The following is an 11,945-nucleotide window of genomic DNA, read 5'->3' on the forward strand; positions in this document are numbered from 1 at the left end:
CCTCTTCCTTTTCTGAATTTCAGTTAAACAGCACGGGCTTTGCGCCGCAGAGTATGCATTGGATCTTTAAAAAATGCAGATAAATGCACCAAAACTTCCACAGTCAGAATATTTTTTTTTCTTTTTAGGTTGCAACTTAACTTTGTGGAACTGAACTCCGCTCACTGCTCTGTGTTTGCTGAGGGCAATCAACCTTGATCATGCAGAAAACATTGAAACATTTTCTGGATTTAATTCAAGCCGAAGTAAAACTGAAAGCAGCTGCAAGCAGTGTCAAAGTAAAGCACTTTTCACTTTTGCCTCTCTCAGTCGCTGCATGCAGCTGGATGCTACTCCATCAGCATACTGGAGATGCAGGCCTCTGGCAGTTTCCATGGCAACCGCAAATGCAGGGATGCGCCTAGTTGACAGAATTGAGCGGAAAAATTGCTGTTAAATTGTTTTCTCTCCCCCTGCTAAGAAACAGCCTCTCATGAAAAATTCAGGAAAAGGTACACATGAACGTAGCCTTATCGTTTAAAAAAACTGACCTCCGGGTTGTTGTTTTTCCTCTTATGTTAAAGTTATTTCCTCAGGAAAAAAAAATCCTGACTATTGCAAAAAAATCAGTAAAGTATTACTTTTTGGAATACTGCTGTATTGCGCTTGCATGTCTTCAAATCACAACACCTGCATTTCTCTTTGTAAAGAAATTATTCAAATTGGTCCCGTTTCCTAACCAAAACTTGCATAAAATTAAAGGAAACAACACTTTCGGAAGATTCATGAATAAATATGTTTAAGGTAAACTAATTACCTATTCAAACTAGGCATTTTCCGGAATGCCACCTCCATTGAGTGGATCTCTGTTGGATTTTGGTGAAGAAAGCTAGAGACGACCGAGAAACATAGCTGCTCTTCATGCAGTATGATTTCGAGAGCCAAAAAGGGAGTCAGCTACCTTATTTAACACAGGGGTTATGTTGTTGTTGGATAAAATCCAGTCTCGTGGAAACAGAGCAAAACAAGGGACCTCTGAGATAAAGCAACTCTTCAGCCGAGAAAGAAACAAACATAAATATATAAATAAGTACATAGAGTACAAACTCCTGACCTACTGTATGTTTTTTTTTACACAGGATGGTTGACTTTTGCCTGTTTCCCCAGAATATAAAATGTTATCATTGCAAACAAAATAAAAATGTCAGGAGTTCCGGCAGTGGTGAAGGCAAAGCACAATACCAGTGGGATTCGAACAAAAATTTGCCTTCTGGGACACAATCCCTAGCTTTGTAATAACCAACCACTAATAGGCTTATGCAGTGCTCTATTAAAAGCATTACTACAACCTCTTTTATGACTGCTGTAATCATCTGGAATGACCTTGTAACACGGAAACTTCGAAGGAATTTAGGTTCTGGCAGAAGCGGTAGTGAGAGTATCGTCAGTACCAAATTTCCTACAGAAATCAGATGCTGCACATATACAGGGAAGTACCTCCTCTACACATTCCTGTAATTCTGCTCTTACTGGAATCCTTGGATGCATGGGGGAACCCTTAGGGGATTAAAGAAACCAGACAGGTCATGTCAACCAGACAGACCCAGTCAAACCAGTCCCCCACCTTGCTTTGTGTGGAAAATTTCATGGTTAATGTACAGTAGGTGATACATCCATCCATTAGAATTTCAGGTGTCATTTTAAATGCTTACAAGGGGATTCTCAATGAGCAACAGCCCTAGAATCCCCATGTAACATACAGCGACACTCCACCAATGGTCTAATCAGTACACGGATGTCTGACCCTGCATTTGCTTGTAAATGTGTTCACTATCTGCATTAAACTGAAGTGCAAAGTTTATTACACACATTGTCAGAATTGGTTACATAAATCCTAAATAGTCCAGAGGGAGAATTACTGCACTTAAAATCACCCAAGCAAGCGATCACAAGGGAACAAAGATTCTGGCTTTCCGGGGTCAATTCTGAAATTGAGAATCCACTTGAGAGCAATTTTTAGAGCAAAGACCTTTGCCAAGGGCACTTGTTCCTGGGCAGTTGGATCTATTTCTAAGGATTCCTGAGCAGGTCTGTGTGGGGATTTTCAGTCTTCTAACAAAGCCATTTCAGTACCGGCTTCAATTATTTTCTTAGAAGCTTTGATGAGGGAGAATATTTTATTACATTACAAGCCCTGGCAATCACCTTTATGAGGTTATTGCCTCTTGTTGTTCTAATCACCACAAAAATCAGATTATCGCCTGTTGAGCTGAGAAAACAGGAACCGACGACATCAGCCACCATTAAGACTCCTGAGAGATGGCCATAAAACCTGAACTTTCTGCTTTCAACCACAGACATACAGGAGCCTACCAAAGCACTTTACCTGAGATGGTTAGTAAAAGTATGAGATATAGGATTAGCAATGACTACATGAGCTGTAAGGTTTTGATGTATTTGCTCATTTCTGACACGCAAGTTGTATTTTTGTAGTTACCGACATTCGCACAAAAGCTACAATAGTAACGTCACTTGGACCAAAGGAGGATCAGCTGTTTTTCTGGGTTGAAGATGCACACAGTTTATGTCACCACTTTCTGGCAAAAAAAAAGTTGCTGGTTTACAGTTAAAAGGAGGTGGAAGTGGATATAAGATTTTTTATTTTATCAGGGGAGTTAAAAGGGATAAGGATAAGTAAAGGCAACAATCTGTGTACTGAATATCTCTCTGAAGTTTAAGTATGGGGAAATGATTATTTAAGGTCTTTTACTATTACTATTATTTACTATTTCTAATATTTATATACTGTACTTTCTGATTTCTGAAAAAAACGTGATGTTAAATTTGTAATATATCCTTGAGAGCTGCCTAAGAAGGTTTGTACAAAGTGAGAGTGAAAAGTTTTTTCGTCCTTTGTCACTACATCTTTGATAATTTACAAAGGTTTACATTAAAATATCTAGTGCAGGAGGGAGAAGTAAAATTAAATTCCGGTCAGACATTTCCCACAGTCTAAGCCTGCCAAGCTGAAGCAGTAACAATAGCAGTGTGTTATGTTGGACTGCATAAGCAGTGATTAAGTAGCGAGCTAGAATAGGCTTTTCTTTCTCTTCTTTGTTATAAACTCTTTGGAAAGCAGTGACAACATTTTTAAGGTGCTGTTTTCTTCCTGGTGGAAAACCATTAACCCTTAGAGCAATATGCTTTGATGTTGGAGCCCTTGTTAGAGTTAACCAGGAGCTAAAATTCAACACTGGAAGCTAATAGTGAAACAGAAAGAATGTTTCACATCGGATGGTGTCTTCAGAACCTCTTTTCATGTTTGCTGGTATTGTGCTTATTTGTGTTTATTGTATTTCTTCTTTCATTGTCATGTAAACCAGGTAAACGTGAAAATCCTGTTTGTTACAATGTTATAATGGCAAGACACATTGTTGTGTCAAATGTTCAAATGACGCTCAAATTAATGAGGTGTTCAGGGCTTTCACTGGGATTTCTAGTCACCGCGGACAAGAGAATTAAAGTCCCCTTTAATTCTCTTAGAAGCTAGGCAGTATTCCAGAAGGTAAACCTGCCCCTCTTCCAAATACACTAAACAGACTTCCAGTCTTGGCTTGCTACACCACACTGATAAATCTCCTTACAAAAGGTTATAGACTCATAAAAGAAGAAAACAACAGAGACAAATAAGCATGTATCTTTCAGACATGGAAGAACTGTGTGGGCAATGGGTTTAAGTGTAGAGTTACTCCTGTTTTACAATATACAGTATTTGCAAAGCTGGTATCCAAATGAAAAACTTGCACCCACACCTGACCAAGCCAAGTCATGTGTCACAGATTTTAAGAAAAGTGAGGGTTACGATTGCTGCTAAAGAATTGTTTTAAGGTCAAAAAGCATTAGGGTCAAGTTTAGACCTTCAGTTTGTCACTATTACTCCTCAACATCATAATCACAAGTTCCACCTGCATGCTAAGCAACACAACCACGTTGCAGAACACACACATATAAAACCAGCAGTGCAGAACTGTTTTATGAAAAGCGCAGAAATGTCCTGTATTAATCTGAAAAGCACATGAGAATCATAATATCTAGATGTCAGGTTTTAAAGCAGGGACACCTGGCTCTGAGTAAGGGAGATTTTCAATTGCAAGACATTGTCAAACATCGAACTACAACTGAATAGCTACTTTCTGTGCAAATGGGAAACATGAGAAAGACCCAGCTGCATTTTTTTATTTTTAACACAGCACAGATAAATGCACTTTACAGCGATAAAAGGCTATTCTTCATTCTAAAAAGGAATATCTAATTATCCATGTTTTTCTCATTTACAGATGTTTGGCCAGCTGCAGTCACATAGTTACTTCACACATTTAAACAGAGCAGAATTTAAATCACTGAGGCCACAGCACATGGGTTATATTTAGACTACACCAGTGTTTTTTAATACTGGGATCACTGAGATTTGTTAATAGAGTACAAGATTTTTATATTATATATAGTTAATGCTGTAAAATAAATCTTATTATTATAAAAATAATGCCATAAATGAAGTAGCTGTCTATGCAACAATAATTGGATATATATTTTGTTTATGGCATTATTTTTATAACTACAAGGGCAGTATACAGTATACCTCTTCCCTCACATTTCAGTATAAAGGTAGGCACAGCTGAATTTTGTTTTCAACAGGCTGTCAAAAAGGATGACAGCCTCTTGAATCGTTTTTGAGTAATTGTTTTTAAGTCATAAACAGAATTCTTTTTGAGTAATTGAAGAGTGAGCTGCCCTTCTCAGTATCTGAATAACAGTCTCAGATTCCAGTTTCCTGACCACTTCCAGAGCCACTTTTGGAAATCAGTTAACAATGCTTAAAATAAAGCTGGAGAATTTCAAACTAAGTAAGCAGCGAATTCCTCTGTCACAGATGAAAACTGTGTATTTTAGGCATTTTAAACTTCACCACTAATGTTGTTCTCTTCTTCCCTAAAGTCAAGAATTACATTAGGCTCATTAAAGAACTGAAAAGAAAATAAACACAAGGGCCATGTCTTTCAAATAGTTGTCAATGAACAGTCTCCTCTCCCAGAAGTATCCTGGCTCTGCACCACATGTTCAATGTCACTCAAACACAGTGAGAAAGGAAGGGAGCAACACAAGGAACCAATGTGGTCAAAATGGCACCAATTGAAAGTGGCATTCCAGGACTGAAACATACGCGTTCAAGGACCCCATTAAAAAGGGAAACCAGCTGTCCTATCCCTTGTGAGGGAAAACCACCGGTTAAAAATAAAAAAACGAAAACGGGACGAAAATAGGTTTGGGTGTTTGCCTTAAAAATAACAATTAAAATAACATTTACAAGAAAAAGAGCTTATATCCCATTGATAAGACAGTCAAGGACCATCACCTCTGACTTTTTGTGGCCAACTTGTGCACAAATGAAGCATTTCTTTCCTACGTCTTCCCCTTACTAATCAATCAGAGATCAATCCTTCTTATCTTGAGCTCCTACACACCAAGATACGCCCACACCTGCTACACCCCTACCATACAAGTATTACCAGTGATGTTTCCCAATTTTTATCCCATTTAGAAATAACAAAATATATTCACGTGTGACAGCCATTGAACACATTTAACAATAACAAACTGTAACGATAACAGTAGGCAAGGCTGGGCGCTGAAGAGTCTGGTGAGTTCAGCTACACGGTGCTGCAATTTCTCATGCGAGAAAATCCATCACATCACTCTGCTTCCAATTCCAACCCAGTTCAAACCTCGCTCAGTGATTACATTGCTAGTCCTGTCATCACTCAACAGAAAAGTATTTTTGTCCACTGCAGAGGGGCAGAGTCTTTCAGAATATGAACGGCTATTGCAGCAAATTAGGCACATAAGACTCTTGACGGCATCTGTCCGAATGGATTCGGAGGAATCTGTTACTGCAACACTTATAACTGAGGATAAGACCTTTTCCCCAAACAACAACAGGATTAGCATTCTTGAGACAATTAATTGGAATCCTCCTACGACTAAAAATACGATTTAACAAATGGATCTCACAGGGAACTGAACAATGACAAATTGGTTTAGTATAATCTGAATTTTGGCTGAGGCTCATAACTCTGCTTCTCTCTCCATTAAAACCGTGTAGTAGACACAATGGTAAACCCCAAGGAACTTGTCATGGCAACACAGCACATAGAGGGATTGCTGCCCTGGTCGGCGTCTGCCCTTGTTATTTGTGAAGCACCGAATTAAAATATAGGATGTCAGTCCTGTTTACTGATTCTTAGAGAGAAAAAGATTTGAAGCAGGGACCGGGAGGGTTTCAGATGGTAATTAAATTTGCAGCGCCTTGGGTATATTGCAAAAATATCCTTTCAACGGAATGACATGTTTCTTTTCCCCTGATTAGACTCCTTGATTAAAGCCAACTGTCCCCCGACTATCTCTTAAAAAGGGCAATTGGAACGAAAATTATTCAAAAAGTGACAGGTAGAAAGAAAATAAACATATCTGTGAAGAAGGAAAAGTAATTGTCCACATGCGTGAACATAACAACATTGAACAACCTAAAATAAAAAGTGAAAAAAGACTAAGGGACTTATTTTCATGCAAGACTAAAAGACAAGCGGCAATATCAATTTGAAGATGTCAGTGCATGCTTTGTAAAACTACAGTAAATATGTCTGAGGTTAGACTTGTCATTCTGTTAAATGTACTTCAGGTGTCTTTGATTTGACTGCTTCACCTAGTAACCTAAAAATAGACAATTTTAATTCAGAGACAGTTAGAATGATTCTGGATGTTCACCTCCTGGGTTTAAATTTCTTCATTCATGAGTCAATGAACAAAATAACTAAGCAGTTCCAATTCAACACAATCCTATATAATTTGGAAATGTTTTACTACAAATCTTCTAAGCCTGTAAATCGAATATCTCATCAACATGTTTTCAAACCTCTAAAATGAATGATGAAAAAGAAATAAAATTAGTGGCTTTTCGGAATATTCTTTCCAAAGAGGAAAACTGTTTAAGACACACATCTATATAACAATGTAAAGGCCATATTGATTATTACAAATTGTCATAACCCATCATCAGGATACTATTTGTATACGACATGAAAAGGGAGAAAAACTTCTACCACTGTTTCACAAAACTGTGGTATTTCAGACCTGTTGTCAAAAGCCTTATTTGATTACATGACTTAAATAACACTAACGTATGCACACGAATCAAGAACTGGGTAAAAGGGGTAAAGCCTTTAATTAGGCAGATGTCAGCATTGGTGTGCCTCAGGGATCAATTTTAGGCCCATTGCCCTTCCTGATCAATATTGCTGATTACGACTCTGATATAGTTAGCAAACTAAATCAAATTTGCAGATAAGAAACATAAGGGGAGAGGCAAACACAACAAAAATGGTAAGAGAATTACACAGAGACAAAGAAAAAGGCAAACATGTGGCAAATGAAATTTAACATTCATAAGTGCAAAAGTGATCTACACTGCTAAAGTAACCTACTGTAGATTACCTACAGTGGGAGACTGCTGTGGGAGACTGCACATGACAGGGATCTTTGTGTATTCCTACAGATTCTTCCTATGTCCCTATCGTGACAATGTAGTGATAGAATAAAAATAGAAATAAGAAAGAAAAAAGCAAATAGAATGTTTTTGCATGGATGCTTAAATTTAACTATTCATCCATCTTCTAACCTCTTCTTCCAATTCAGTGGAGCCAGAGCCAATCCCAGCAAGCAACGGGCACAAGGCAGGATACACCCTGGAAAGGACACCAGTCCATCACAGAGCCAACACAGACATGCACACACTCACACCTAGGGCCAATTTTCCCACCTGTGGGATGAAACGGGAGCACCTGGAAGAAACCCAGGCAAACACAGGAAGAACATCCCAACTCACCACAGATAGTCCTCCATGTCTGGAATTGGACACAGGCCCACAGCGATGCAAGGCAGTAATGCTGACCACTGCACCACCACAGTGCCCTAACAATGCACTAATAAGACTTCAGTTAGAAAACGATGTTTGGTTTTGATCTCCACACCAAAGAGCAATATGAATGGATTGTCATATGCACACTGGGTTAAGGGGGATAATTCTCCTCAGTGTGGAGCAAAGGAGATTGTGTGGAGATTCAAGCTGTGTATAGTGTATACGATTTGACATAAAGGACAGGAAACATTTCTTCACACATGTGGATGTGTCTTGCCAGCCGGCTGAATGAAGACTATACTCTTGGCACTTGTAAGAATCATCTGGAGAAAATTTGAGATTCACTCATCAACTAAACTGCCAAATGAGCAAGATGAACAGAATACATTGTCTTATGTTCTTATGTTAGCATTGTCTTATGTTCTTGTGCGGGGTAACTGGTCTTATGTTTTTATCTTCTTAAGAGCCTATCTGACTTAAGGTTCTTCGATCCAATATCAATGTGCTGGGTATTTTGAGCTTTTTTGTTTCTGCAGTACTTACAATACTAGCTACCTAGCCATGAGTTTACAGCCAGTACCTTGGTTTCCTTCAAGAAGCAGCTCCTAGATCAATAAACGATCCTTAGATCAATAAAATGCTAACTACTGTATCATCTGGGTCAGATGAACTGAATGGCTCCCTTTGTAATTTTTCTCATGTGCTTATAAAAAACATTTCGCAGACATCGTTTATATTCGACAACAATAGCAAATGTGCTTAACTGTTATTGTGGCCACTCACGCGTCCTATTTCTCAACACCTGCTACAGCAAAAGTCAAAGCGTTCAAGAGTTCAGTGGTTCACGGAACGCAAGAGCAATCGTTTAAACAAATCCAGGTATGGCGATTCTATTCACAGAGTTATTGGGGGACACTGTAATCTGCACATTTTCTCCAGGAGACAGCTGAAAATTAGAAACAAATAATGACAATCGTAGAGAACAGCACATGCTCCGTATAAAAATGAGACGACTGTAACTGAAAGGGTTAAACTTTTCAGATTAGTACTGATCAAATATACTCCAACGCGCCGTAAGTATTACAACAACAGAAAATACCACAATAACAACATTAATAATTTAACTATCATATGAAGGCGAGGCACACCTCGGAGTGGTTTTCTGCTGGGCTGGACGTACAGTACGAGATGGGGCGGTACGTTTGACTTTGTACATGTAGTACCGATGACTAAACTTCGCACAGAATCATGACGCTACCTTCACCTTCACCCTAGTTGTATTAATCCTTACAACCGTGTAGATGTATTGTACAGTATGTACATAGTGTAAGGCATTAAGATAGACTGCCAATAAGCGGGAACTGTGCTATGAGGCGTTTAAACACTTTCCTTGTTCTGCCGTCTTTGATCTTAGAGTTGCTGCCGTACAAGTACTGCAGAAACCCAGGCTCAGCTTTTTTATATACAGACAGCCGGCGGGCAACGCATCTAAATAAAACAAATCAAACTTTGCACATATAGAAACGTGCGATTGCATGTAATGCTTTGCACACGCGAAATCTATTCTTATAGGTGGCGTAAACCCGTGTTGTTCATGATCCCGTGCTCAGGGATAGCACCAGAACCTGTCAGATACTGTAGCTAATAATAAGTATATAAATACATTGGTTTAAAGGTTGTTCCTCGCTCTTCTTTACAGCGCTCACATTAACAGAATATTCCTAACATTTCTCATACTAACATCGTTCTAAGCTGGCCAGAAATTAAGTTTTGGTAGGTGTTTTTTTTTACACTAACCTGAGATGCCTCCCCCGATGACAATCACGTCGTATTTGTTGGCTGTCATGGTGGTGGTGTTTTTTATCCGCCCTTTCACTTCGGCAGCCGCAGCTTCGCTCGCTGAACCAACTGATTTCAGCTTGGAAGGAAGCGGAGTGTGCGATGAGGTTTGTATTTAAAGCGCAAAGACAGCCCCGCAGGGGAGCTCCGCCTCCGAGCAGGACCACAGACTGCGCACCGCCGAGCTCTCTGGCATTGCTCTGCTAGCGCTGCCGTCCAGAGGAGCAGGCAGCCCCTTCTGCACCTCTGCCACCCGGCACGTCTCTCGGACACTCAAGTTAGTAGGATTTTTGCGACGTGGGGACGTGGGACTGGAGGGGTTTTCCGAGGAGACGGAAGAAACTAAAATCATCCCATGCGAGTCATATCGCAATTGCGCAATCATCACAGCGCAGGGGAACCCTACATTGTGGACACCGGTCCTCCGTGACACGCACAGAATATTGCCCGGTTTACAGGTCTGATGATGAGACGACGGCAAGCAAGATATATTAAAAATTAAAACGAGAGGGAGAGAAAAACGAGACACCCAAGACTGTCACCTTCCTTACTTTCTGTGCAACAGGTGTAAGTGCGGGAGTGTTGCGATTCTGCTTTGCGCTGTCATTCTGTGGTGAAATCTTGTCTGCACAGAAATCAAGGTGACACTCTTCTAGAAAATCCGTTTCAGAAATTGTAGGATTTACGTCAAAAGGCAGATCAATTGATTTCACTTAGTTCCTTAAGTATCCTGGTTTAAATTCTGGAAATGGAAAGACAAAATACAGCGTATAGCATACAGTGTACATTAGTTACCGTTTTAACCTTATAAACTGAAGTGCGCTTGGATATAAGAGCAAGGAGATTTCCAGTCCAGCGCCGACTGCATTTCTTTTCTGAATGAGTGCTTTCAGTAATATCCTGTGCTTGTTTGTACCGGGAGTAAACATCTTCCAGTGCATACTGTACATTAAGGCCCAGGGGAATTCAAAACAAGCGAAAAGTTCATCTTGTAAAATGCCCATTCACCGTGATGTAACCCCATCTGAAGAGTGGCAGCACTTTCTAGGCCACTGCAGTCTGTGAGGGCTGTTGTCACAGGGGATTCCAGATAGCGCGGTGGTGCTTGGTTGGGTTCTCAGTGGGGTGCACTGCACTGCTCCCCGGTGCCTGGAGGTTAGAGCTCTTAACCTGGGGTTCCCACACTCCCTGGGGGTGAGTGGTGACCTTCCTGGAGGTGCAAATCAGTTTAAATACGAATTAAGCTCAGGCATGGTAGTGCAACTACTTTGCTTCATCAAACTTAGTGTTTTGGGTTAACCGTAAAAAAAAGGTGTGCAGTTTTTTAGGTATTCTTGATTTTACTGTGAAATTAAAATAAATATATAATTCTCTTACATTCTAGAGACTTGAAGAACTGAAGGGGTGGTGACAGCAGTAGGGATGAAGATCCACTGCTCTAGGGCCGCCGGCTGTCATGGCAACCAGCTCCACTTGTGGCAACAACTCGCAACTTACCTCTGGTTCTGGAGACATATAATTCATATGTCACCCTTAACCACTTCTTTCTAGCAGTGTGTAGGTTACTGAAAATTGAATCACTTTAATTAGCAGTGTGGTGATTACTGAAAATCTAAGCACTTTCATTAAGGGAAACCTTTTTTTGACAGTTAGCATTTAATTAATGATCACAAATTGATTTAATCACCGTTTAACTGTTCCATGTCTAGAGAAATGGATGATTTACTGGAACATGTGAATTCATGAATTGGCCCATTCAGCTTTTGACTTTGCCCGCTACAAATCACAGATGACAATCTACTGCATCTTTCTGCAGTGCTGCAACTGACATGTATTTTTGGCACTTTTATTTCTGTAAGATGTCTTCATATTTTTGTGATGAGATCTCATTCCATCAAAGCCACATCCTCTTACATGTTGCCCTTTCTACAGTGATGTGCTATTATAATAATTGAGTGCACTTATATAGTGCTTTTCTGGACACTCCACTAAAAGTGCATTACAGGTAATGGGGACTACCCTCCACCACCACCAATATGCAGCCCCACCTGGATGATGCGACGGCAACCATAGTGCACCAGTACACTCACCACACAGCAGCTATCAGTTGGGAGGAGAGCAGAGTAATGAAGCCAATTCATAGATGGGGATTATT

General features: G+C 39.9%; 1 protein-coding gene across 1 annotated transcript in view; it reads right to left on the reverse strand.

Moving 5' to 3' along the window:
* The window catches only part of maoa (monoamine oxidase a), a 52,023-nt gene extending 42,143 nt beyond the window's left edge, over positions 1-9,880 (reverse strand). The window contains exon 1 of the mRNA XM_088605476.1: positions 9,749-9,880. Coding sequence (XP_088461602.1) covers positions 9,749-9,797 — 49 coding nt within the window. The 5' untranslated portion in view covers positions 9,798-9,880. The remainder of the gene's footprint in view (positions 1-9,748) is intronic.
* Between the last annotated feature and the right edge of the window lie 2,065 nt (positions 9,881-11,945).

This window comes from Lepisosteus platostomus, chromosome 2, assembly GCF_059453375.1.
Source record: "Lepisosteus platostomus isolate fLepPlt1 chromosome 2, fLepPlt1.hap1, whole genome shotgun sequence".
In the NCBI taxonomy this organism is placed as follows: domain Eukaryota; kingdom Metazoa; phylum Chordata; class Actinopteri; order Semionotiformes; family Lepisosteidae; genus Lepisosteus; species Lepisosteus platostomus.